A 27,605-nucleotide genomic window follows, 5' to 3' on the forward strand; every position below is an offset into this window, starting at 1 on the left:
CCCCATCGAGCACGCACTCTCTCACTGAGTCGCTCCTTTTCCCCTTTACCAAAAAAGCATCCAAATCACTCGATTATTATTATTTTTATTATTATTATTATTATTATTAGTTGGTTAGAATTTTTTAAATTTATTATACATGGATTTTCGATATGATCTGACGGCGTGAGATTTCGTAGCCAACGTGAATCGACGGTCGATACCGTACGGCCGTCGTCGTCGTTTTACCCAATTCGAATTGCTGACGCGGCAAAGCGCAATTGGGTACGCCGACAAACGGCGCTTGCTGTCGTACTTTAATAATGTATCGCGCGATCGGGACCGTCCGATGGGCATTGGGCAGACGAAAAAGTAGAAAGAGGAAGGCAGGAACTGATCGGGCGCGACGTCCAACCAACCGTGCCGACGAGGGGACCACCAGGCCATGTGGACAGCTGTCCCGGAATCAAAACTCAATGAGTAGTTCAGAGTCCAACCTGACTTTTGAAATCATTAACGTATTTAAAAGCTTAAAAAATTATATTTAACTTAAAATTATTAATTTAGCCGATATAATCATTTTAATTATTTTAAAATGATTTTATTTTTATTTTTATTTTCTCTTTTGGTTGGATAAGAAATATTGGTACTGATCATACAATGCATGCTTGATCATTCCATCAAAGCTGGCAACCATGGTATTCTTTATAAAAAGAAGGTGACAGGAGACAGGGAATCTGATCTGTTTATTTAACTTTAGTCTCGTCCACTTCGTATTCCTTGCAAGACCCGGAACAGCTTGTCTACCCTTCAGATTTCCGCCACGCAAAGACAAAATCTACACACGACGGCAAGTAACATGTCGCTGTAATGGCCCGGGGTTTTCCCCCAATTCCCCCTTTTAACTTTTATTCGAATTTCACACTATTAATTCCGAAAGTATGTGAATCAATTTGCACAAGACAAAGGGAAACTATAATACGTGAATCCAATGCAATCGCTCAGTTGTTGGCTGCCAGTGGGTAACCTTAAAGACTCACATGGACTCATAAATAAGTAGAGAAAGAAGTGTTCAATTCTTGCAATCCAGATTAATCTTACAGGTGGTCCATCAAACAAATTTACAATACATTATAATTGAGATTCAAACTGTAAATGTTTAAGTAACTCATTGAGCAGCTTAATGCTACATCATTGCCCGAGGGCAAAGAAATAGATTGATTGATTGATTGTTTGTTTGTTGAGAAACGACTGTGAAACACGAACTGCTCACCTAATCTTGACTTGGGAATTAAACGGATGCGTACGTCTTCCTTGCTCGCTCACCAACCATGGAGATATTCTAGTGGAAATTGAAGGACAGGAAGAAAGAGGATCACTGCAAGGCTCGAGTGAAGAATAGATTCAGACACAAGTTTTCTGATTGTGATAGAGATCATATAGCTTAATTATATTAGTAGGTTTAGGTAAAAATATGATGAACTTTTAAAGTCTTATATCTCTAAATATGATGAATTCATTTTTAAGGAGACAGTGTCAAATGCAAACTTCTACCTCCCAGTTGCCTCCCGAGTCACACTTCTACCTTTGAGTTGTTCAGCTATTCGACTCGACCTCCCACTCAGTCTCTTGATCTCCAAACTCCCTTGGAAACTTGTCGTCTCTTGATCTCCTGACTTGGCCTTCTTGAATCATTCGACAACTCAACCTCCTGCTCTCTTGGCTTGGCCTCTCCAAGTCACTCAATAGAGCTCAGCTTTTAGATTCTCAACTCAACCTCCTTGAGTTGCTTGACAGCTTGGCCTCCTAATCTCTCGATTGGGCTTCTTGAGTTATAAGTCTCTCATCGATCTCCCAACTCAGATACTAGAGTCGTCCTATGACTCAATCTCTTGAGAACTTTGGATTCAATGTCTAAGTTCTCTACCTCAACTTAGTGCCCCAAGACTCTTATATTCGATTTTATCTCTTGTACATCTCAACTTGCCTTATCGACTAGTTGACTTGACTCGACTCCGTGAACGAGTTTTACAATTCAAGTATATTTTAACCTATCATATAAGTCTGAATTTTTAAATTTAATCTATTTTGACTGTAGTTGAATTTCGAATTATGAGTACTTAATAAATCATTGAACATGTTACCGTTGTATATTTATTATCATTGACACGATAATGTTGGACACCATTTTGGCTTTTAAGTTATAAATTGCTTTGGAAATATCAAATCATATTTTTTATAATCTAAATGTGTACTTTTTGCATAATTAATTTTGAAATAAACGATTTTAACTTGATAAACTTGAACTATTTTTTTAATTAATTGCTATATTTTTATCCTAATTTAGAAATGACATTTTCATATCTAGAGTTGGCAAAAAAAATGTCAGTCATATAAATAGTAATTAAAATTTTTGTTAAATAATAATAATTTTAGTTGTCTTAATTAAGTTTTTATATCTTTGTTATTTATTTTGTAGGACTGCATGATTAGAGCACGAAAGTTAAATTTTAATTTTAGTAAGATATTAAATTAGATAATTACTTTGTGCATCTATTTTTTATTGGTGTAGTTATTTAAAATTTTATATATTTTTATAAACTAATATAAAATAATTAGATTATATCGTTGTTTCCATAAAAAAATATTTAAAGAAATTCTTTTATCGAGTTAATTACGAACGCGGATTTCGTGACGAGAAACGCGCTTCCTTATCGGAAACGGAAATGATCCTCCCTTGCTGGCCATGGCGGTTCCTCTCGCGCCGTGCCCCTCGTCCTCCTGTTCCAGTCCTCCTCCCCGATTTCACTCCTCGAAGCCCTAATTCCGTCGATTGAAACCGCAATTCCCTTCCTCCTCTTATTGCTCTAGCCAATGGCGGCGCCCCGAGAACCCTAATCGCGCGACGCCCTTCTCTCGGTCGGCCGGGGGATGGCGATCGTCACGGGCGATCGCTACCTCGAGCAACTGCTGCGGTTCGTGGAGCGCAACGCCGGTACGCTCCTCGAGGGATCGCTCACCCTCAAGCTGAACCCCGTGGGGCTCCGCTACGTCCACACGCGGCTGGAGGCGCTGCAGGAGCTTGAGGGCCTTCTCGCCGGCGCGCCTGTCGACTACCTCCGCGCCTACGTCTCTGATCTCGGCGATCACAGGGCGCTCGAGCAGCTGCGGCGGATCCTCGCGCTGCTCACCTCGCTCAAGGTGGTGTCGGTGCTTCCACCGCCCGCCAGGGACCCGACGCCCATCTCTCTACTACCGTTCGGGAGGCTGAAGGTCCTCGAGCTCCGGGGATGCGACCTCTCCACTTCTTCCGTCAGGGGCCTGCTCGAGCTACGCCACACGCTCGAGAAGCTCATTTGCTACAATTCCACTGTAAGATTCTTTCTTACTGCCCTTCATTTGCAATTCAGATCCAGAAATACTGCCTGAAGGTTTTGAACTCTGTGTTTGTTGAATAACATGTGTGGCTACTTACCATGCTTGCGTATTTCGTTCGAGTGCTCTTAATTAACTTTGTTGTTGCTTAACTTTGCCTCCTGAATTTGTTTGACTTTGTCCCTATCCATTTTAGGTTCCATTCATGGTTCCTTTTACTTTATTAGTTTCTACCACATTGCTCTAATGTATGTTTAATCAAAGATAGGAATATTAGAAGATTATGTGCATATTCATCACAAGGATATTTGGCCAACTTTATGTATTTTCTTCTTAGAGATGAAATATTTTTGGTTCTCAATGCTTTTGAGATTTCAATATTTTTTGTCTTCAACTTTTTAGTTCTATGTTTTTTTTTTTTTGGCTTAAAAGTTCTCCATGAGTCTGCCGATCTTACAAAAAAGAAGAAAAAGAAGAAATGAAGATTCATAATTTGCAACTTGAAATGCAACTATCATCTTTCATATATTCATCTAAATTTTATGTCAGACTAAAGGCATTTGATGATCTTGGTAATTCTGGAGTGTGCTTATTTTTCACATTCTCTGTTGGCGAAATTTAGGAATGTCTCAGACATGTGTTTGCAAGTAGAATTGTGGACATAAAAGAATCTCCAACCTGGAACAGACTGAAGTTTATATCATGTGCTTGCAATCAACTAGTTGTTATGGATGAATCCTTGCAATTATTACCCTCCGTCGAGACTTTGGATCTGAGTCGGAACAGATTTGCCAAAATTGACAACCTGCAAAAGATTACAAAGCTGCGGTATCTCGATCTCGGGTTCAATCATCTGCGATCGGTGGCTCGGTTGAATGAGGTATGGTTGTTTTTTATAAGCTTACTGCCTATATAACACTGCTCATTGCCTGTTAGAAATTTTGGTACTTGAGTTAAAATGACATTTATGAAAAGGAATGCATCCAAGATGTGGAAATGATATTTTTTTGCTCTCGCATTCTCCAGGTTTCTTCTAAAATAGTTAAGCTTGTTCTACGATATAATGCCTTAACTTCAGTTCATGGGATTGAGAATCTCAAGTCACTTGAAGAGCTTGATCTCTCCTACAATATTATTTCTAGTTTCACAACACTTGAAATCCTTGGCAGCCTTCCATCCCTGCATAACTTATGGCTGGAAGGAAATCCAATATGTTGCTCTCGGTGGTTCAGAGCACATGTTTTCAGTTTCTTCTCTAATCCAGAAAGAGTAAGCTGTGGCCTTTTCCTTTACTATTCATTCTTGTATTTCTGAATATTTGATTTTGTTGACCTTTTCCACATCTCTTAACAAATTGTTGGTGATATTCTTGTCATGTGTCTGCTTTAGTTAGAGCTAGATGGAAAAGGTATTAGCACAAGGGAGTATTGGGAAAGACATACTAAATTTGCAAGAAACCAAAAGAAACCTGCTGGATGTGGATTTTATTTTCCTGCAAAAAGCACTGTTGAAGACGAGAGTATCATAGCCATTAGGAAGGTAAAAAAGGAAACTAATAATCTAATATATTCTATAAGTTGTCATATTACCTTTTTACCTTTGAAATCAAGAGTTTCTGTACATTTGCCAGGAATTCATGATTTTATAAAATTTGAGACTAGCATATTTTTTTTGTAGAAAAAGTATTCTCGTCTAGCTAGTATTGAGGATGAGAAAGAGAGGAGATTAGTTAGCTCTGATCCAGAATCTGTATCCTGTGATAGTGAAAGTTCGAGAAAAGATGAGATCATTTCTGACAGTGTCTCAAGAATATCTGAGTTAATGAATGTAGCAAAATACATGAAGAATGAACAATCTCCCATTTGGTTGCGAGAATTTAAAAAGTACTTGGATCAGACAACTGATAAGTTAGCTTATAAAAATCACTCAATGGAATTTGGTTTGGCTTGTTCTATGATAAGACAAGAACAAGGTCATAAGCAATCTGGAAGTAGCTCAAGCTCGAAATACATTATAGAGATTGCAGAAACTATAGAAGGAGAAACAAGTCAAAGAATCTTGGATTTTAATATGGAAGGTAAGGATAGTGATATTGGTAATTATTCCAGTAAGGAGATAATGCAGCTTGAGACTTCCAAGAATGATAGCAATATCTCATTGAATGGAAGAAATTCAGGATTCAACTCTGAGCAAGGTAAATCAAACTTCTATTCTGTAGAACCAATAGATGTTTCTCATTTAAAAGTAAAGCTTCACTCTGGTGACAGCGATTCAACATTTGAAGGTTATGAATCTGAAAATGCACCATTGACAGCCATTGAAAAGATTATTGGATCACACCCATCCTATCTGCACCGTAACTCACCTCCTCATTACAGAGAGGATATCCTCCATCGTAGATTTGGCCTTGAGGACGAATTTTTGCAGCACTCAAATGATGCAACTTCTGTGGAGACATCAGATACTGATACGAGTAGCAGTGGCGGTCTTTCACGCCATCCAAGCTCCTCCAGTTTGGATAGCTTACTGAGCCAAGCACCTATGAAGCAAGCATCAAGCGACAACTCATTAACATCACTGGACATCCAATGTCTTGCTGGTGGAAGGCATGTCAGAGCATCAATGAGAGGAAATTGTGTGGAAGTAAACCAAGAAGACATCGACTATCCATCTTATGCACATGATATTTCCAGTAATGGTGGGGACAGTTTCAATCACATTGCAAATCATGAAGTTGGTGGATCTGAGAAACAGAAAGGCAAGTCAAAGCCTAAGAGAAGACTTATTTCACTTGCAGAAAATCTTAATACAGAGCCAATTCTTGATAAACTGAATGGCAATGGTGGCAATGGTGTTAGTCAAATTTATTTGAGGGATGCACATGGTGAAAGGAACATGACATGTAGTCATGTAAATCTTAATCATAGTGCAGCTACTGGTGTCAGAGCACTTAATCCTGCAGAAAATGAGAATCTAAAGAAATTTTTGCAGCTGAAGATAGTGGACTTCAGCACTTCTGAAACTGAAACAGTTGAGGATATAGTTTGTTGTGATTGTATATTTCAGCTTGGAACGGTCGTCGAAGAGCGGTAAGGTTTATGTCACCAATTTTGTGTCTTATTAAAGAATCATGTTCTTTTGGGATACTTGTAAATTGTTTCTGCACTTTCTGCAGTGAAGTTGCTATTTTGCGGACTTGTGAGAGAAAGATATATGTCATCTTTATTGACACAACGCCTAATGACCAAGGTTTGAGTCTTTTGTAAATTGAATCATTTATTCTTGTATGAATTTATTGCTGCATAAAATGTTTCTCTTGTTTATTATTTTCTATACAACTTCAAGGAATAATTTTGTAATTCCTCTTTAGAAGTTATTACCAAAGTTGTGGGATGCCACAAACTGCAAGATATGAGAGAGATTTTGGTTGGACTTGGACTACAAGCACTAAGGTTTCAGATAATTTTTATTTGTGGGTTTCTTTTATAAGACTCCAGCATTGAATTGTCATCTTATTGTTCTTTAGGATATTTTTGGAGGGGAAGATAACGTACCTATTCTTGACAAGGAGTTCTATAAAATTGGAGAATCTACTATCCCTGCTACAAATATCTGAATCTGCTGCATCATATGGTATATGGTCTCTGAAGAGGTAAGCTTCCAATTATATGTCATGATAGTGTTAACCGTGATGCCCATGCAAACTCGATGTGCTTCCAGTATTACTGTTTATTTTCTCTTCCTCTGATCTCTTTCTTTGAAAAATTTAAATGGCAGTTGGGAGAATGTCCAGGTAAAAATGCTTGAGAAATATGTATGTGGAATTCCAAGGATGGGATTGTTCCTATATTCCATGCTCCTGTTTTGGAATGACAACTCTGGAGGTATGCTTCTTTGAAGTTATTAGATCGACCTTTTATCTGTGTCTACTTATGTTGTGTCTACTGGGAGAAAGGGAGCTCAAATAGAGGGAAGGGAGGAGTGAAGTCATTTCTCTTGTCTACTTCAATGGCAGAACAAAAACAAAGGAAAAGAAAGGAGCAATTTGGAGCTTCTTTTCCCTAACTGGTGGGTCAATTGGTTGAACTATATGTCGACTTGGGCATTGTTCTGGCCAAGTCCACTGGTTGGACTTACATGATCAACAATGTGTTCAATTGGATGACTAACAAAAATAAAAAAACTTAATAAGTTATACCTTGCAATTGATAAGACAGAAATAAATTGGATGAATGCCAAATACCAAAATAAATTTAAAAATTAACATGCACTGGTTGTTGATCAACTTAAATTGTCAATTATGCACTTGCTGCTATGATAGTGTCAGAGAATGCTTCAAATAGTATTGTGCACTGTGCAGTATGCATTTAGTAGAATGGTAGTGTCAAAGAATGCTTCAAATTATATTTGTGCAGTGTGCACTTATAACTTATTAGAATCAAGAACAGTGCCACATCTTTTCTAATCCTTACAATTACTAATCTGATTGAATACAATTGGATTTCTATAATTTCTAAAATTGGTTTAGTTGAAGCTTTCCTCCAGATAGTTAAATGCCTGCTTATACAGATAGACAGGAACTGAACTATTGAAAGGGAGAGGATTTATGAGATGTATTTTTCTCTCTCTTTTTTTGGTGGTCTCATTCTATTCAAGGATTGTGCCATTGTGCTGTTAACTATTAACTCTTCTTTTGTTGTAAAGAACTAATAACAATGAATACTTGTTTCCTGACAGTGTAATGCACAGTGATTCAAGCACACTAGGTTTAAAAATTATCAAACATTTTATAATATTCCATTAGAAATCTTCTGCTCCGAGTACTGATTCAGGTGCCTAATTTGTGAGTAGGGAGCTCTGACTGATTTGCATGAGGAAGAAGTTTAAATACAAACATGTTATAATATTACAGTCGAAATTTGTTGCTTTATTTGTGATTGTCTCATTCTAATGTCTAAAAGATAACAAAGGTACAAAACAATTGCAAATCTTGAACTTTATCACTGAGCAGTCTTTTAGGGGCCTTAGTTGGTGATCCAGGCTGTTTCCCTCTCAATGATGAAGCTTATCCCCCATTGTCTCAATGGCCAACCTTGTGATGAACCTGTTTAGTTCTTTTGTTGTTTTGTTTAATTAGTCTTCCGTCACTAGTGAGTCTATCTTGTTTTGGTTTGTAGACAGATAACAATGTAGATTGTAGATAAAGCCTTAGCTCTCAATTTGCTAAACAAAGCACACTGTTTCAATGTAGACTACAGCATTGAGTCGATAACTCCAGGAATGCCCATGTGTTGTAGGTCATTTTAAATTACATGTACATCAGGAAACTCTCTAAAGACACTTTGCACGTGCAGAGGAATTTGTTGCATCACCTTTTGTTTAGGATTTTCCTTTGTATGCAGAAGTGGGTTTATCGAGTTGCTTTAGGTATGTATTCTAGTTCTGTGGCATCCATTCTATTTGAATATGGGATGGGTTTGAAATGGAAATCGGGAAATCCTTTTGGTTTGATCTTGAAACAATCTTCACCAAGTGACATGTTCAAGACATGGCAAAACAGTGCGTGCTTGCACAAAAATCCACTCAAAACCAGGCAGAGTGGCAGGTTAGCCCAGGACTAGTGCTTCATCATATTCAGTACTTTAAGACTTGATGTATTTGCTATGGTTGAACCAATTCTTGTGTTGAATTTTTATGTTTGGTTGAATTTCAAGATTATTGGAATCCTTTTCATATTACTCTTACTGTTATGGCATTTAATAGCTGTTATTTTTAATGATCTTCTGGGATGAGTTGAGGAGTTGGACTCTCAGTTTCTTTGGCCAAATGCACAGGTGAATCATGGGTGGAAAGATCAATTATGGTAGTTGAAGAGTATATGCTTGTATGCATTGAGAATTTTCCACAGTTTGGAACTTTCATTGCTGATTCTGGATCAAGCTCTCCATATTATGCTCTGCATTCTGGCTGCACAATTCGGGATATACTTGAAATGGTAAAAGTTGCTTATGTTTATTATCAAGTTGCATGTTTTTTAGTTTTTTTTATCACGCTGGTATTTAATACCTTTGTCATGTTAATAAATGTTGTAGATGAGTTATGGATAAGTCTAATATGCATCTACTCATGTTTCTTTTCATGTTTTCACTTTTCTGATTACATTTCAATTATCCATGATATTCTTCGTCTCAAACGTAAATATTTATTGCTTGATAGCATATTGCAACCCGTTTTCTATCATACATGCAATGTGCCTAGTTGTGCCATATGCAGACGACACAGCATTTTAATGGAATGTTATGGGTAGTAATTAGATTGTGGCTATATTTCTTAAGAGTCATAAGGCTAATGTCTATAAGGCCGACCGATATCCATTAAAAGAGCTGTGTTTAACATGCATTCATCTGTCTGTTACTAGCGTCTGATTCTTGAAGTTGTGGCAAAAACTGTTTACAACTCGTCCGTGTATACCTCCTCAGGTCATTGAGCTCTCTCCCGTTCGATGTGTGACCTTAACATTTGCCGATGTCTTGCCTATTACTGACTTCTTTTCCAACAAGATCAAGAAAGAGAGGCAGCTAGCTGAAACGCCAAATTTTCACACATGGAAGTTGAAGTGGCACTGCGAAGACACTCTCTTAAAATTCGTCGCTCTCGTGAAGGCAATTTATTTAGGATTAAAATCTTCTCCTCTTCGTGTGAAGTGTATATCTTGAAGTGTTCCTATCTGTCTGCACCTACACGGATCCATTTCATTCATTCTTTTGGTTAGTATTAATGTGCAGGTATTTCTACACTCGTTCATGTCTTTAGTCACCATTAATTCTTCGATTTTGTACGCTCGAGATCCTTCTCCTATTGTATAGTGTTTTTTGTAACTAGGAAATTTTTTGACGATGTGAATATTTCAGTCAGTCCGTGTTCTTGCTGTGCAATAAATATTGCCTTTTTTTCTCAGGTCTTTCATTCATGACACTTGATGTGTGAAGCAACCTCAGTAGCTACAACATCTTTGATCATATCAAAAAAGATATTAAGTAGCTTGAATCACAAGGAAAAATTCATATTAGTTAATTTTATCCAATGGGAAATGCTTTATTTGTGTGATTAATTAGGCACAGGAAGTTCAAGTTTCTTATATGATTCATGCTAAAGATACAGGAAATCAGAGTGAGGCTGAGGAGCCTGTCGCTCGCCTGTATATATAGGATCAAATCCTATATATAATTATCTAATTTATTATCAGCGTATAGATAATGCCTATAGATAATAATATAATAGATTAATTTATTTTATATATTTAATTTTTATTGGATAATATTGAAACAGATTAATAGATTTAATAATTTTAATCCATATCTAATAATATGGGAATGAAATAATAAATTTTATATATTTAATCCACATCTAATATCAATAGATTGGATTTGTATCCACATATATATAAGTTATAATTAAATTTATTTTAAGAAATTAAATCTAACACCGGCATCTCGAGGTGGAGGATGCCGAAAAGCCTGATCCAGCGGCCGCCATGGACTAGATTTGATGCTATAAATAGTGATATCTTAGATACGTATATATAGACAAGAAGACAGTGGAGAATAATCCATGTGATGACGACGACGACATCTTCCTCCTCCGGCGTGCTATATATAAAGGCAAGATATTTAGTAATAAATCCAGTAGTTACTGTTTGAATGTACCTTTGGGCATTTTTTTCAGTGAGATGAAATTTTTTATTATCGAACAAGAAGTCATTCTTATTTTCAAATTTATTTGATGGGTAAATTAGGGGAAAGTCACTCGTAAGTTTTCGGGATTAATTAAGTTCAAGAGAGAACGATGAAAAGTGAAAAGGAGAGAAAGTGTTAGGAATTTGAGATGCTATAGCGGAAAGAATAATGTTAAATGGGGGAGAGAAAGGAAAGGAAAAGAATACGGATAAGGAGAGAAGGGGCAGGATGAAAGATACATGAATTGGGAGAGAAAAGAATAATAAGAAGAAAAAAATGACAGCTGTTTTAAAGTACAAAATTTAAATTTTTGTTCTAAATTAAAATTCAATTTTAACGGTTTGTTTACAATATAATTTATTCTCATTAATAATCTTTTATTTCAATAATAACGATCAAGTACTATGAGTGTATTATGGAGAATGATCATAGATTGACGAACGTTTTGAGTCTATGAGCGAAAATTATATATCTTGTTTTATCTTTTTTGATTCACTTTGTATGAAGAACACGTAATAATAGTTTTTTATATAAGGATCAATTAAATTGTGAGAAAAATTATAAAAGTATGCATATATTTATGTATATAAAACATTAAAAGTATATTAGGATATGGTATTTTATCAGATAAATAGTTTCTAATCCTTTATTATTTGTATTATTGAATTTATAATTTATATATTTTTTACTTATTTAAAAATAATAACAATCAAGTATTATCTGATTAGTTATATGAATCATCCTACATTATTAAAATATATCACTATTATATTATTATTTATATTTAAATAAATTATATTATATTTTATTAATGTTAATAATTCTTTTTAAATTTTTTTCTTGCTCATTTCATGTAAATATTTATTATGATTTTATATTGTCTAATTAAAATATTTATTAATCATTAAACGTATTATCTAGAATTTTTTCTTAATAGATACATATTTATCATAATTTTTGTTTCAAATAAATAAAAATTAAAAATAACAAACTTTTTTGTTTCCAAATAGTGTATAATATTCACTATTTTCTACTGTAGTTGGAAAAGTTAGAAGGGTAAAAGTTTAAATTTATTTACTTGACAATACACCCTTCATTTAAGTTAATTATCAAAAATAAGAAAAGAAGAGTATGATGGTCTTTTGTAATCAGAAACTTTCCTTCCTTTTTTAAATAAATAAAAATTTCACCTTTGAATAAAAAAAGAAACAATAAAAAAATCTTATAATACTTTTTTTAATAAAAAATGGAATCCATTATTTTATTGATTTTATAGTCGTAACTAACTCAGTTATACTCTAGGAGTAATATAATTATCTCATTTTTAAAAATTTTTATTTGATATGAGAAATATGACACCGAGTCATATATAAAAATTAATTGACTGATTAAAATATCTTATAAATAAAAATTTGATTAAAGTTACAAAAAGAATATTTTGAGTTAATAAGTAAAATATTGAGGAGTGTTTTTTATGATATATGAATAATTAAGGGCGTTCTTAAAATTAATAGCCTTATTTATTACATAAATTGATGACTTTTTGATGGTTAGTGGCGGAAATTTGAAAACATTTTTAGATGAAAATGAAAGATTGACAACGACTCAACCAAATTTTCCATTTTCACTATTTGCTCCACCTGACTTTCTTTATACGAAACTAACCCTTGGGTTCAGTTTACTTGGAGAGAAGGAAGTGCGAGGGTTTCTTCTCCCGTCCATACGCCGCATCCACCGGCGTCTGCAGCCGTCTGCCCCGTCTCCGACCCTCCCAGCGTCGCCCTTTTCCCTGATCTCCACCTCCCGACGCTGCGGCGGAGCCTCCATTTCCTCTCGTCCCTCGATCGCCGGCGTGAGATTCCCTGCTGCAGCCCTCTCTTTCCTTCCTCTCTCTCGCGTGCACCACAGTAACCTGCGCTCAGCCTCGTCGCGTTGCCTTTCCTCCCCGGCGAATACAGCCGCGAGGAGATCTGCAATCGCTTCCCGCCTCCTCTTTTGGACAGCGCGCCATCGTCGCGCCTAGAAGCCCTGCAGCGATCGGCTTCTTCTTTTCCCATTCTTCGCGGTAGATCGGCTGCCCAAGCCTTCGTTGTCTTGGTCGAGCGGCACTGGCGCTGTGGCCCTTAGTCGTGTAAGAACCTTTTTCCTTTACATTTCATGTGTATCTCGCAGCTTACTTCGATTGTGCGTTGACCATACGCTTCCTAGTCGTTGTACATCGCGCAGCGCGTTGCACAAATTGGAGGCGGTGTTGTCTAGGTGGAGTGGTTAAGAGCCTCGTTAGTGTTTTTGCTTAAATCTAAAATTGTTAAAAGATTGAGTGAAGATGATGTTGGATTGGATTTTGATGCTGTATTATATAGGTTCTACTGCAACATGAATTTGATTTATGTTGTAGTATTTGATTAGGATACAATTCATTTTGAATTATATAATGTAGATTACAGATTTTATCAGATTTGAGGCAGTTCTCTTCCCATGTTGTTCTGAGTTATGGTATTAGAAATCCATTTTTTATCATTGGGGTTGGAAATTTAGTTGAGCGTTGCTGACCTAGTTTTATAACAGGGAGTTTCAAATCGATAGATGTTGTGATTGGTGAAAATTTATGTTTGAGACCAGAGTTTAGACTTTTCAGGTTCCTTTGCTTTTCCAATTTATTTTCTTTCAAGTCCTGGTTTTATTAACTTGAAGTCAAAGATGCATTTGCTATTTCTATGTTTATGATGTTTCCTCATTTGTGAAAGGGATATATAAGATCAAAATATGATATAATTAATGGGATTCATACTTGAAGCGAGCATATGTAATAGATGATTTGAATCGAGCATATGTGATAGATGATTTGAATCTTTTATGAGAATGCTTATGTGCTTCTTTTTATTGTGGAAATGGTGAATTGTAAACTGTAGTGTTTCATATGTTTGGTTGATGATACCATAATTGACTTGTTAAGGTAGATTTAACTTTGTAGATCTTGTGTAACTTGTGTGAGGTTGAGTCCCATATTGAAAATTTATATTTACTTTGGTGTTCAACAGCATGTGGGTATGGTGGCTGAATTAAAGGGTTTAATTGTTATAGTTTTAAAGAATGAACAATCATGGTTGAGTTTGTTTTTTAATGTGTAGATAAGTTATTTACCAACTAACACTAGCACACCAACTCATATATTGGTATATTTCATGTGTGCATTATGATTGACATTTTTTTCTTTGCATACATGCCATTCAATTTTTTACATTATGTACGCGTTCTATTATTCTTAACATTGACTGTGTACACCCTTGTATACCACATATGTGCTATGTAGTTGATCGAGCACATACCACCTACATTGGCATTTCAAAGCCATGATTTTCTACCATTAGTTTTCAAACTAAATTTTCTCGTAATATTTTACAGTATTCTCACTTCTCAAGGTGTTCGTGAAAGAGCAGTTATTGACATGACATCTGATGAATAAATCTGTCTTTTTGGTCGACAAGTGGATAATGCTCATGTGAATTTAGGTAGTTGAAGTGAACTTTTAGCACCATGGGTGGACCAAATACTTGCAATGATACTGAGAGTAAAATAACTGATGATGGTAGTGAGCCATCCTCTCAATTCAGTTGTCAAACTGAAAATTTCAGTACAGGAAGTAGACCAGACACTCGCCACAAAAATAAGAGGAAAAAAATTGAAGACAGCAGTTACTCATCCATTGAGACACTCAGGTTGTTTTTCTTCTTCCTCTGGATATTTAGTGAGAACTTAATTCCATTTCCCTGTTTGTAATTTTCATTGTTCTCAGGAAAATACACTTAACTGGTGAGATTACAAGAGATGATATAATGCAGCTTTATTCCATTACAAAACCTATTTGTCAAGGTTGTCGTGGAAATTCTAAAGAATCCCCTAATTGCTTTTGCGGGCTGATTCCACCATCTAATGGCACAAAAAAGACTGGATTGTGGCAGAGGATGCCTGAAATAATTAGTTCTCTTGGTCCAGATCCTTGCAAGGATCTTCGTGACTCGACAGATATTCCAGCTGGTCTTACTAATTTGGGTGCCACCTGCTACGCGAACAGCATACTTCAGTGCCTTTATATGAACACATCATTTCGTTCTTGCATATTCTCTATTGAACCTGATTTTTTGAAGCAACATCCTGTCTTGGATCAGCTTGGAAGGTTGTTTGTACAGTTACATTCCAGCAAAATGTCATTTATTGACTCAGCACCATTTATTAAGACATTGGAGCTGGATGATGGTGTTCAACAGGATAGCCATGAATTTCTTACCTTATTTCTATCTTTATTGGAAAAATATTTAAGTCATTCAAAGGTTGCAAATGCTAGAACTGCCGTGCAGGATCTATTTCGTGGGAGTGTTTCACATGTAACACGGTAAGAGATTCTGTCCCTAACTTTTAAGTTTTGAAGTTCCTATTTTGCTTTCTCATTGGGCATCTTGCTTGATGATTGGCAATCTCATATACTCAATGTGTTAGTATATGACCTTTATCTGTAACATCTTCCCCATTTTTCATTTCCTTTTTATCCTCAGGCTTTTTAGTCCAACCTATTTTTTGCTTTTTTATATAAAAGATGGTTGTTTGACATGGTCCTTCCTAGTCAAATATCCACTAGACACATCCATGCCGTGAGACAGGAACTGCTAATTTTGACTAGTATGATTGTTGCATTGTTATAAATATATTCTCTTTGAAGGTGTTCAACGTGTGGAAAAGACTCTCAAGCATCTTCAAAGGTGGAGGATTTTTATGAGCTCGAGTTGAATATCAAAGGTTTGAACAATCTAGATGAAAGTTTGGATGACTATCTAAGCTTAGAAGTATTAGATGGGGAAAATCAATATTTCTGCTGTTCATGTAGCAAGAGAGTTGATGCTACACGGTGCATAAAACTTTGTTCACTTCCTCAGGTTCTTAATTTCCAGTTAAAGCGTTATGTTTTTCTCCCCAAGGTAATCCTACTAAGTGACGATTTATCTTCCTGTTTCTGTTGTCTTTTTTCTTTTACTGCTGCTAGTTGATAACTCACTTCAATATATGGAATATTTGTTAATTTCTTGTTCTTCACTGGTTCTTGTGCAGACAACTACCAAGAAAAAGATAACTTCAGCTTTTGGTTTTACGAGATGGTTGGACATGGGGAAAAGGTTATCAAATCCTCCACCGTCAGGCTTGATTTATGAGTTATCAGCTATTCTGATTCACAAGGGTTCTGCTGCTAATAGCGGACATTATGTAGCCCATATTAAGGATGAAAACAGTGGGCAATGGTGGGAATTCGACGATGAGCATGTGTCCAATTTGGGCTATCACCCTTTTGGAGAAACCTCAAAGGCAAATGTTAAATCTCATATGAAGAGTCAGTTGGTTAATTCTACACCTGCTCCCTGTGCAACCTCAGGCTTCAATGCCTCTATGCAAGAAGAAGTCTTTTCATCAACCGATGCATACATGTTAATGTATAATCTTAGAACTGATAAGGAGGATAAAGATGATTTGAGAAAAATAGTTATGGGAGATCATGACTCAAAAAGCAGTTATCTTCCTGCTCACCTTTATGAAGAGATGGAAACTTTAAATACTTCTTATGAAAATTCTTGTGCTGAATATCAGAAGAGAAAAGAAAGTGAGCTCTCTCGTATAACTGAACGGAGACAAGAAGTGAAGTTGGTTCTTTCAAAATCTCCTGTTGACCCTGGTGACGCTTCATATTTTTGGATCTCTATGGAGTGGCTTCGTCAGTGGACTGATACTATCACTCCTCCGTAAGTTGCAAATTTGTTTATTGTTTGTACTTTGACATGGTTGACGACATTCTTCTAAGGTTCTAGAGTTCTTTCATAAGCAATTTATTCTGTAATTGTGGTAGTTTCCAATATCTTTTGCGTGAATTCTAAGTTTGAGTAAAATGACATGTGACCTTACTCCTTTGAGGCTTTTTACGCTTTTATAGAACTTCCATTTTCAAATGGAAAAAAAATTGAATTGCTTATGGCCTTTTAAAGGACTGCAATTCTTCCATATTCTTAACTACTGATAATGCATCTTTACTCCAAATTTACATTTCTTTTGATATCTAGCCCAACCTTCACAGTTTCTGGTGCTGCTGTCAAATCATTATCTGCTGTTCCTTGCAGTTGCATTGACAACAGCCCAATTCAGTGTGCACATGGTAAAGTTCCTATATCAAAAGTAACCTCCATGAAACGGTTGTCAGATGCAGCTTGGCAGATGCTGTTGTCTAAAGTAAGCTAATGCTCCTTTTGTATGTACTTCTTTTTTGTTACTTCACCTCTCATCTTAATAGCTTTCGTCGATGACATGTATATTTCATGTATAAACTTCTGTGACTAACCCTTCTTCATTTTAATTAACAAATTTGATTTATTCTTAATAGGTTTAGTGTTACTGCAGTCAGATATCTTTTATTGATGTACTGAGATCCAATTTCAAAGTATCTGTGCCATCTGTTTGTATACTTGCTATGCTGAGAAGTTACAAGATGATTGAACTGCTCTCTAGCTTTTTATGTTGTACTTTTTTTCTTGAACCTATACGTTTCCTTGATGTGTTCGATAATGTTTGGAGATCAAATAGCAATACTGTTGGCCGAGTTTATTAATATTTCAAAGAAGCTTTTGTTGAAGTTTCTATTATGCATTTTAGAACTTTGTTGATATTATTTTGCTTGTTCTAGTATTCCTCCTTGTCACTTTACAACTGATTTTGTGCATTAATAACATATTGGTTGAAGAATAAATTGCAATTGGCAGGTGGTCTATTCATGCCATCGTGTTATGTCTATCAACTGTTTGAATCACTGACACTTCCTGTGTTCCTTTTTGGTTTTTGACTGGTACTGTACATTCCAACATTTTGCATTTTCCTGTTGGTTGCTCTCATCATTTCTACTTAATAACAGCACGGAGGGGGGCCTACTTTGAGCAATGATGATATCTGCATTGATTGCCTTAGAGATGAGGCAAAAACTGCAGTTTGTGCAGATGATTACCGTGATAAGAAGGCTTCCTTAAGGCAACTTGCAGAAGCCGCCCTTGCTGGAAAGTACCTGGATGGTCATTTGTATTTTGTATCTAGGCCATGGTAAGATGATTGTGCATTTTCATGTAATTACTTTTTTTGCCCCTTCTTATTCCTTGCCATTCTCCATAGTAGGACTTAAATATTGGATAACTCATGGAATCTTCTTTATTTGAGTATATATCTTGGACTTTGGGGAGCACGAAGCAGGATCAGTTGTATGGTTCTGATTTATGAAAAATTCTATGAAAGCTTGAGGCTTTATTTATATTTTTGAAATTCTCGTTGTCTGATTGATTTATCAATCATTGCTTCCCTCTTGTGTTAGTCATGCTATAATCCTTGTGCTTTGTGATGATTAGTGTTCTTGTACCTTGAGATGAAACTTGTGTTGGCTAAACAAAATAAATAACTCCCAACAGTTCAGCATTGCAGTGATCTCGGATGCTCAATTTAGGTCCATGTAAAAGCAGACACATGTTGGGAACAGCAAAGCTAGCCTTTCACTATTCATGCTCACGGCCTATACAAGTGGAGCATGGATGCATAGTAGCTCATCTGATTCCTTAATCATTTGTCTAGATTTAGTTTTGGTTTTTAGCTTTTTTGTCCTTTGAGGCCTGGTCTATATTGTGTAGGGGAAAAACCATGTTTTCTGTTTTTTATTTTTTTATTTCCCAATTTTTTTTATTACCAATATTGTTCTCAACAGTTTTTTTTTCTTATTTTTCAGAAAGGTTGGCGATGACTATATATACACATATTTCTTTTCAACTTTTATTTCCTAGAAAACAGTAAAAGTGGAAAATTTTCTAAAAACAAACACCCCCATTCCTGCATTAAAGGATCTTCATGTACTGGCTTTGCGTTGTATTTTTTTTGTGTTCTTTGTATACATATATTGCTTTTTCTTCACACGATGCATTTGTTGGCTAAGGTAAAGTAGACAATTCACTTCAGATTGCTATATTAATTTTTCAATATTGTCAACTCTACTTTGGCTAATTATTTAGGATGTCAACTAATAATATGCACACTATCTCCATCCTTCTAAATCTAGTTAAACAGGGCCTCTTCTCTTGAAGATACACTATTGTAACAAATTCTATGTTTTTAAAGGTTGCTACAGTGGTTGCGAAGGAAAAATGTTGATTTTCCTTCTGACACTGATGCTGGACCAACTGCTTCTCTTCGATGTTCCCATGGAAACCTTCTCCCAGAACAAGCGCCTGCAGCAAAGCGTGTGCTGGTTCCTGAGAGGCTCTGGCTATTTTTCCTTGAATTTTCTGCTTCGTCCAAATCTGATGGTTCATTAGGTTTTTCAACCTTCTCTTCTGAATCCGAACCATGCGAAACTTGCAGCAAGGAATTAAAGAATGTTGCATGCTTGGAGGATGATCTTAGGTAACTCAAAGTTTTTGTTTTACTTTATCTTGTTGAAGTTGAAGTTGTTTATAGTTGACAGTTCATTGCATGTTGCAGAGCGTCCAAGCTTAAGCAACGTCAAAATCATGAAAAATTAATTATGGGCAAAGGTTTGCCACTTTTTCCTGGTCTAAAGTATTACTTGGTCCCCTCATCATGGCTTGCAGAATGGAAGGCTTATCTGATAGCAACTGGGAAGAACATTTCTTCATGTGCAAAACCTGAGAATTTGGAAGTGATAATTGATTCACTTATATGTCAAAAGGTAATCATTTAGATTATGTGACATCATACTTTATAACTTGTATCCTGGCCTTCTAAAATTGGTGTTTCTTTAACACCTACATTCACAAGATCTGTTTTCACTGTATGCTTATTAACTACATTGTACTTCAACTAAATATATGCTTCCTTTAAAATCTTTGTGTTGCTAATTATTACTTGCCACATAAGTTTACTTTCTTGAACTAACATCTATGTCTTTCAGCATTCACATTTGCTGGAAAGGCCTCTTGAACTAGTTTACAAACGTGGCGTCATCACTCAGAAAGTATCTACTGTAAGTATGCTCATGTCTTTGCCTCTTCTGTCATAACTTTTATTACTAAAGCATATCAGCCTAACTGAAAATCCTCTATGAACTAGTTTTATGTTTTTGTTTGAGAGAACAAGTAATATTATGAAAATTTCCATCTATTTGGGTGACTAAGTTCTCTTATTACTGCTATTATTATTTTTTTATGCCTTTTTAATTTTTGCTGCAATAAGTTAGCTAACATTTACAAGGAATGACTCAAGATAGCTTAACGTTTCCAAGGAATAACAATAGATAGCTTAAGGTACTCAAGGAATGACTCTATATATATTCAACAAGAAATCCTGATCATTTGCTTCATGATTGTCATCTTCTGTCATCTTACCAACTTGCTTCATGTTTCTTCTCATATGGTATCACAGGAGTCCTCCAGAATCATACGAGAGCAATACAGTGGCCAAATCATACCATTATGTAATTTTTTTAAAGAAAAAAGTAAAAGGAAAAAATCCATATTCAACTTACCATGTCAGATACACACCCTACATTATAACTTCTATTCTTATACATTATTGTTCCTTCCAGACAAAAGGGTTGGTACTCATTCCAGAGATTGATTGGTCGCTGTTTTGTGAAGAATGGAATGTTCCAGAAGACAAAGGCATATCTGCTGAAATTGTAGTTGCCAGCAGTCTCAGTAAGTTGGATGGATCTTGTGAAAACATTCCTATTTTTGTGGAGGCTATAGATGAACACATGAATGAAGCAAATGATGGCACAGATGTCGGAAAGTTGCTTATTAAAACTTATCCACAGGTAAATGATAAATGAACAAAGAATCAGTTGAACTTCGGGTTTTGGGCTTTGTTCTTTGTTCCCTGTACTCTCCATTGAAACAAGACTCGTTTGACACTTATGTTTCTCCCACATCTCCTTTCACCCATTCATTCTGGATACCTCCAATTGTTATATTTCCAAAAAATACTTCATCCCAATTTTTCATTTTTGTTTGTTAAAGTGTCTAACTATAATGCAGACATGCGAAGCTTGTATTGGAGAAAGAGAAAGCAGTGAATTAATGCACAAGCTTTGTTATTCTGATGAGGTTATTTGTGTGCATCTTGTCCGTGGTAAGGAACCTCCAAAATACCTAATAGAAGCTTCGACATCTGTCTCTGAGCCGGACCGGCGTGCTTCCAAGCGTTCCAGAAGAACATCTTCTGGCAACTCAGTCAATTTAAGAGTTTCTGGTTCCACCTCCATCTACCAGTTGAAAATGATGATTTGGGAAGCCTTTGGGGTATGCATTTCCACTTTTGTAAAACTCCATCACCTGGATATTTTTAATACTTCATCTCTGATATTGAAAAGGCAGCCCATTCCATTTGACTGCCAATGTGTTAATTCAGGTCATACTTAGAACTTGCTATATTGCCATTCAACTTTTAATCGCACTGATGTCATTTAAAATTAGGTTGTTAAGGAGAATCAAAAGCTTCACAAAGGTTCAACCGAGATAGATGATGAATCAGCTACCTTAAGTGACAAAAGCATTTTTCCAGGTGATGTTCTATGGGTCACCGATTCAGAGATTTATGCAAATCGGGATATTGCTGGTATGAGCTACCCCATTCAATTTACTCATATTGGAGATCGAAGTTCCACATTCATTAGTCCTTTATTATTTTGCAGATGAACTTTCAGAACATAAAATCGAACCCGGACAATCTGAGCAAGGCTTCCGTGGGACACTTTTGACATCGGATGTCTCAGTTCTCAACTTTCAGGAAATTTGACTGAGTTCTTTTTCTTAAGCCAAATCCATTTAACTTCATCACTTAATGAGGCGACTAGGGAAACCAAGTCTGTCAGGAGATCCTGGATGAGATGTTGAGGTAGGTGTGTAAACTGGTTATCTTGGCCTTTCATGCTTTTACCAAGTAACTCATCGGCGTTGTATCCTTACAGTCGCGATTAGATTGGTCGACAGCCTTTTGGCACCAGTGCTGGAAGCATGCTTGGTGGAGCTGCACGGTCAATGCTATGAATTTGAAACTATGTTCCTCCATTATTAAACAATGTCTTCACGTAATATAGTTTCATGGAGAAGGAATGCTAGAGCTGCAGCATCTGTTACCGATATAGTAATTTGTGTATCTTGTTGTATGTCTACCTGAGCTTATCATGCATTTGTCAGTCGCCTTCATCACCATATTGCTCTCAACACTAAGCTATTTAAATCCTCCATGTGCGAAAAGTAAATTTCCTTATGCCTATGACCTGAACCACAAACCATTGGAGCACAGAGCAATTGATATTGTTAGTCCAAACACCATCTCTGAAGCCTGTAGCAAGCTAAGTTGATCAAGTTAATGGTTTAAATTTTGATATCAGAATTGAAATTGTGATGCTAAAGCTCGTGGAAAAGAAAAGTCACGTATCTGGGAGTGGTCGATTCGGTCCCACGGAAGTTTTTCTACAAACCACCAGGGTAAATCGGGAAGCGCAAACGGCGGTCAATCCAGATGTCTAGTATCCTTTGATTGCGTTCCTCATTTGTATTCTACCGTTGCATCATTGTCCTGGGAACTATTTATAAATTATTATAATTATGATTCGTAGTGGTTCTAGGAGTTATGCATTATAAATGCAATGGTTCAATTTTGATGCATTCGGACTGATCATAAGGACTTCTGAAGCACAGATGGTTTATCTTACAATTCTGACGTGTCTCCTATATCAACCCTCCATGCTTCTACCCCTACGGATGCTCCACGGATGAGATTCCATTCGAATTCGTAGCAGAGTTTACCCAATTGAAGAGGATCCGATGACGTGTTACACGATATAACGAAACGAGGCAGGACTTCACTTCACATCAGCTGACTGTTGCCTTTTAACTCTTCGACGGATCACAATGAGTTCGTCGAACGCCCTACCGGCGGCGGAGATCAACGGCGATATGCCGGCGGCTTTGGCGGAGGTCCAACGCCTTCTTGGCTACACCTTCCGGCAGCCGTCGCTCCTGGTGGAAGCCCTCACCCACCCGTCCCTCCCCGACCACCCCTCGTACCAGCGCCTCGAGTTCGTCGGGGACGCTGCGCTTGGCCTCGCCTTCACCAACTTCCTCTACCTCACCAACCCCCACCTTGACCCCGGACAACTAACCTCCCTCCGATCCGTCAACGTCTCCACCGAGAAGCTAGCACGCGTCGCCGTCCGGAACCGCCTCTATCGATTACTGCGCCACAACTCGCCTATCATGGATCAAACGGTGCGCTCTCTCTTCTTAACTTGGGAAATCTCACCTATGAGGCACTTATCGTTCTTTCGTGAGCGGAGACAACTTTGATTTGGATTTAGTAGGGAATTTGTCTTGAACTCTAACAGCTACATCACAAGAAAAAGCACCCAAAATTTTCGAAACTTGAAACCCTACGCCACATTGTTGGCACATTTAATAATTTGGGGATATATTGACCTTCCCCTCCGCTCCAACTGTGAAAGGTCGAACTGAGTCTCCCATTCCAAGAAGACAATTGTTCAATATGTCCCATACGGACCAATCTTCTTGCGTTGCATAAGTTAGTTCTCAAATGCTAGCAGAAATCAATGTTCTTGGTGCGGGAAAATTGTGTAGCGATCTTCCTCCTATCCAATGCATTCCAATCCACAAGTTGGTGCGGGAAAATTCTTGAGTATTCTGTTTTTGTAATAGATGGTTTATCAACATGAGAGGAATCAGGAGAAATCATTTTAAAAAGTATTTGAGCTTTAGATAACAAGAAAAAACATGAAAATTGCCAATTTTTCCAGATGAGAAGCAAACTTTGGTTAGATTTTTCTATGAACTGTTTTCGAATATACACAATCATCACCAATTGGTAACCTAACTCATAGAACCAAAGACTTTGCAAGATCAAGGACTATACATACATGGGTAGACTTGCCTTTTTCTCCAGACAAAGTAAGAGCATCAGCAACGCTCGTTAATGGGGTGTTTCAATGTTTTGAACGCGTTCATGTGGCAGTGGGGTGGGCCATGTGGCAGTGGGCTGGCCCACCCCACATGCATTTTTTTTAAATTTTTTTATAGGGTGTTATAACAGATGAGCATTGCGGATGCTCTAATAAGATATAGTTTGATTAGATTTCCGACTTGAGCTGCAATCTGAAGGAGAGTGATATCAGAGATGAAGTCTAGTGGAATACCTGAGGATTGCACAAATTCTAGGACCTGGATGATCCTCTTTTGTTGTTGTTTGAAGTTTTTATGCTAATGAATTGAGTGATAATTCTTGTCTTCACATAACCTGAAGTGAAGATCATATTAATATTGTTGGCAATGCTGAATTGAAAACAGAAAAAGCACCAGCTAAGACCACTATATGTTGTTCTAATGGATGATTATACTGTAACTAACCATATAATCCGTATTTTTTATATGTTGGCTTCTTGTGCTTGTAAATCATAATGCAATGCAAATGAAGAACTGGCTTGAATTCTTTAAAGTATGTGTTAAAAATCTGGGTCTCTTATTGAGCTTGAAGAATATGAGTCTTCTCTAAGGACAGTTGCTGAAAGTGATCTCTTGAGAGCGTGCTTATCGATTGTAGCAGTAGAGGATAAAATATGTTGGTAAAAAGCTGGATTCTTGAAGTTGTGTTGAATGGTTTTCAATGGAATAGAAGGTGTTGCTGAGATTGGAATGTCCTGGAGAGTTTTGAGTTTGATGTCCAAGCTACAGGTTTGGAGTTGGAGAAAGTTGCACAATCTAGAAGAGAAGTTACAATGGTAATCTGAATCTATCCTCGTGATTTGAGTGATGTCTCTTTGCAATTTGGATTTGGTAGGATAGTAGATTTCTTTCAATTGTTTCATTCTTATAGATAGATTATGAATAGTATGGGTCTTTCGAAGTGAGGAAAAATAAAAAAAAATGTTACAGTTGCGATGATTGATTCCTTCAATTTTTTTTCTTTTAATATTGGATTTTGGAACCATATCACTTTTTTGTTTCCCTATCAGGTAAATGAGTTCACCAATGCGGTGATGATGGAACCTGATGAAGATTTAGGATTGATACTCTATGGTGGGAGCACTGTCAAAGCACCGAAAGTGTTAGCTGATATCGTTGAGTCCATTGCAGCTGCAGTCTATGTGGACTGCAACCTCAATCTGGAATTGCTCTGGAAGGTAAACTTGACTAAGCATTCTCTTATACTTTTTTTAAAGTGTAATATTTAGGCTGGATAGGTTTTTCGGGGGATCTTGGAACCCATCATCACCTGGGAGATCATGGATGAGCAACCCATCACCACCCTTCACATGCTTTGTCAAAAGCATGGCAAGATCCTCGACATCAAGAATTGGAAGAAGGATTCTTTGAACATAACCAATGTTTTTGTTGATGGGATCCTTTTGGGCATTGGCTCCTCTGAGCAAAAGGTGATTGCTAGGCTGAATGCAGCAAGAGATGCACTGCAAAAATTATCTTTTTCTTATCACACTGTTGATATGGATGTGGATTTGTGCTCCACCTCCCGAAATGGAGTTCAAGAGATAGATGGTTCCAAGAAAAGATTGAATGAATTTTGCAACAAGAAACACTGGTTAAAGCCAATTTACAAGTGAGTTTTTTCTTTACTTTCTTCAGGATAATGTTTAACTTTTTGGATGCATTATTTTGGGTCCTAAAATATGCCTTTCTGTTATGTTTCTGTAAATTGTTATTACATTATGTAACCTTTTTGTGATACACATATTAGATAATAACTAATGACTTTCCTTAGTTCCATTAAAATCAGGTATGGTAGTTTGATTAATTAGGAAAAGAATGCTTCTTCAACCTTGTCATATCTTGTGTACATCAATTTTGTTTACTCTTCATTTGGGATTGTCTCAATAATGAGCCTTAATACATTTCCTACCATAATGAACACCTGAACTGGGAATCTTTCCCAACACAGAAAACTCCCTCATTTATTTCTGAATGAATGAAATTAACTTCCTTCTTTCTTTACCTTAGAATTTGTTCTTTTCTTCAAGGAGATACATATGAATTTCCTCTTCTCTATGTTCTTGAACTCTTGAATCCCTTGTGCCTTTAATTGAAGAATAGGTTGTCAATTCAATCATTATTGATTTTATTTTTTTTGGTATTGAAGGGATGCCTCTAGTAGGTACCTAGAAGAGGTCAATAACAGAAACTTGTTTTCAGTAGGCAGAGAATCAAAGTCCTCTCTTTTCCTACCAACACGCTGTGGTATTTTATCTTGCTCTTGCTGACCCTTAATAGTCATTGCATATTAGATTTGTTCGACTACAGTGAAAATTTTGTTCATAATAAAAAAAAGATTTTATGTAGCAAATAACATTATTTATGGTTGCATGATCTATGGAGAGTTTCAGTTACATTATCAAATGTAATTGTATAAATGAATCTAATTTTCAATCAACTCATGATCATCAAAGAACGCCGTCTCTAACCGTGAAATGCATTATGCAACCGAACCAAACTTTATGCATGATTTACACATTCATGGGACCCAATGATGTTTCTTTACTGTATGTTAATCATGCATTCCGTGACTGTTCTCCTATTCTTATTCTCTTGCATCCTCTGTTGTGTTGGATTGAAGCTGAGTTTACTTGGATAGATAACAAGGACAAGGAAGACAAGGGAAGGGGGAAGGGAAGTAACACAAATATGCATAGATAGTGGCTCCGGAACACAAATATTCATGATTCATTTACAGTTTTGTTGCCTCATTCTCTTCTATTTTTCCATCCAATTGAAGCTAGCATAGATGTGTTTGTTCTCCATTGCACCATTGCATTATTGATACCTAAGACTACCTCTTCAATTCAGTTGTTAAAATCGCAAGGTAGTTCATGTAACCATTTTCCTTGCAGAAAAAGGCTTACCATTACGGTTCATTTCTCACATTGTGGCTCCCCATACATGCTTGACTAATTCTTTGATGTTTTCTCATTGCTTCAAGAATATTGAATTTTGTTCTTGATGGTTAAAAGTAAAAAATTTACGACCAAACATAAACCAAAACTTGCAGGGTTGAGAAAGAAGAAGGGCCTGCACACAGTAAAAGATTCACATGCTCTGTTCGAGTTGAAGCCATTGACAACACCTTGATTGCTTGGGGGGATCCAAAGCCAAGAGTGAAAGATGCAGAAAACGCAGCAGCATTCAAGATGTTATCCGATGTACTTTGTAATATGAGGAATGAATGAGCAATGTGATTTAGTTAAATTATTATTACTCTAATACTCTTTATTAACTTAGTCTAAATTATTTAAATTTATTAAAATTGCTTTAATACTATTGTATTATTTCGTATAGTGGATTGGTATATATTCTTAGTAGTTTTGAGCATTATTACTCTAAGTTGTTGCATAGTAGCTATGAATTATATATATATATAAGAAATTTAAAATATAGTATTAATGAGAAATTAGTAATAGATCTTTTATAA

At 36.5% G+C, this 27,605-nt stretch overlaps 3 protein-coding genes across 4 annotated transcripts; all 3 read left to right on the top strand.

The window, feature by feature from the left end:
* Window positions 1–2,707: 2,707 nt before the first annotated feature.
* On the top strand, window positions 2,708–10,309 carry LOC141828354 (uncharacterized). 2 transcript variants are annotated; one of them, XM_074715778.1, is made up of 12 exons: window positions 2,708–3,351; window positions 3,977–4,234; window positions 4,381–4,623; window positions 4,744–4,893; window positions 5,032–5,548; window positions 5,639–6,443; window positions 6,530–6,603; window positions 6,725–6,806; window positions 6,881–7,006; window positions 7,132–7,238; window positions 9,189–9,349; window positions 9,834–10,309. In XM_074715778.1, the coding sequence occupies exons 1-12, from the start codon at window positions 2,911–2,913 to the stop codon at window positions 10,068–10,070; spliced, it is 3,201 nt and encodes a 1,066-aa protein (XP_074571879.1). In that variant the 5' UTR covers window positions 2,708–2,910; the 3' UTR covers window positions 10,071–10,309. The 2 variants fall into 2 exon arrangements, with proteins under 2 accessions (XP_074571879.1, XP_074571878.1); XM_074715777.1 differs by having other exon boundaries at window positions 5,032–6,443.
* A 2,489-nt stretch (window positions 10,310–12,798) lies between these two features.
* LOC141827704 (ubiquitin carboxyl-terminal hydrolase 26) lies at window positions 12,799–22,336 on the top strand. The gene is made up of 15 exons (XM_074715021.1): window positions 12,799–13,221; window positions 14,496–14,809; window positions 14,887–15,483; window positions 15,808–16,063; window positions 16,194–16,876; window positions 17,249–17,357; window positions 18,034–18,215; window positions 19,272–19,556; window positions 19,635–19,842; window positions 20,065–20,136; window positions 20,698–20,928; window positions 21,149–21,412; window positions 21,587–21,728; window positions 21,805–22,007; window positions 22,081–22,336. The coding sequence occupies exons 2-14, from the start codon at window positions 14,628–14,630 to the stop codon at window positions 21,906–21,908; spliced, it is 3,315 nt and encodes a 1,104-aa protein (XP_074571122.1). The 5' UTR covers window positions 12,799–13,221; window positions 14,496–14,627; the 3' UTR covers window positions 21,909–22,007; window positions 22,081–22,336.
* Window positions 22,337–23,015: 679 nt separating this feature from the next.
* Window positions 23,016–27,508, top strand: LOC141827737 (ribonuclease 3-like protein 2). The gene is made up of 4 exons (XM_074715054.1): window positions 23,016–23,386; window positions 25,141–25,308; window positions 25,369–25,742; window positions 27,186–27,508. The coding sequence occupies exons 1-4, from the start codon at window positions 23,030–23,032 to the stop codon at window positions 27,361–27,363; spliced, it is 1,077 nt and encodes a 358-aa protein (XP_074571155.1). The 5' UTR covers window positions 23,016–23,029; the 3' UTR covers window positions 27,364–27,508.
* The last annotated feature ends 97 nt before the right edge of the window (window positions 27,509–27,605 follow it).

The sequence above is a fragment of the Curcuma longa genome, chromosome 4 (assembly GCF_044706935.1).
Source record: "Curcuma longa cultivar G26 ecotype Majalengka, Jawa Barat chromosome 4, ITB_CL_G26_1.1, whole genome shotgun sequence".
NCBI classification, from domain to species: Eukaryota; Viridiplantae; Streptophyta; class Magnoliopsida; order Zingiberales; family Zingiberaceae; genus Curcuma; species Curcuma longa.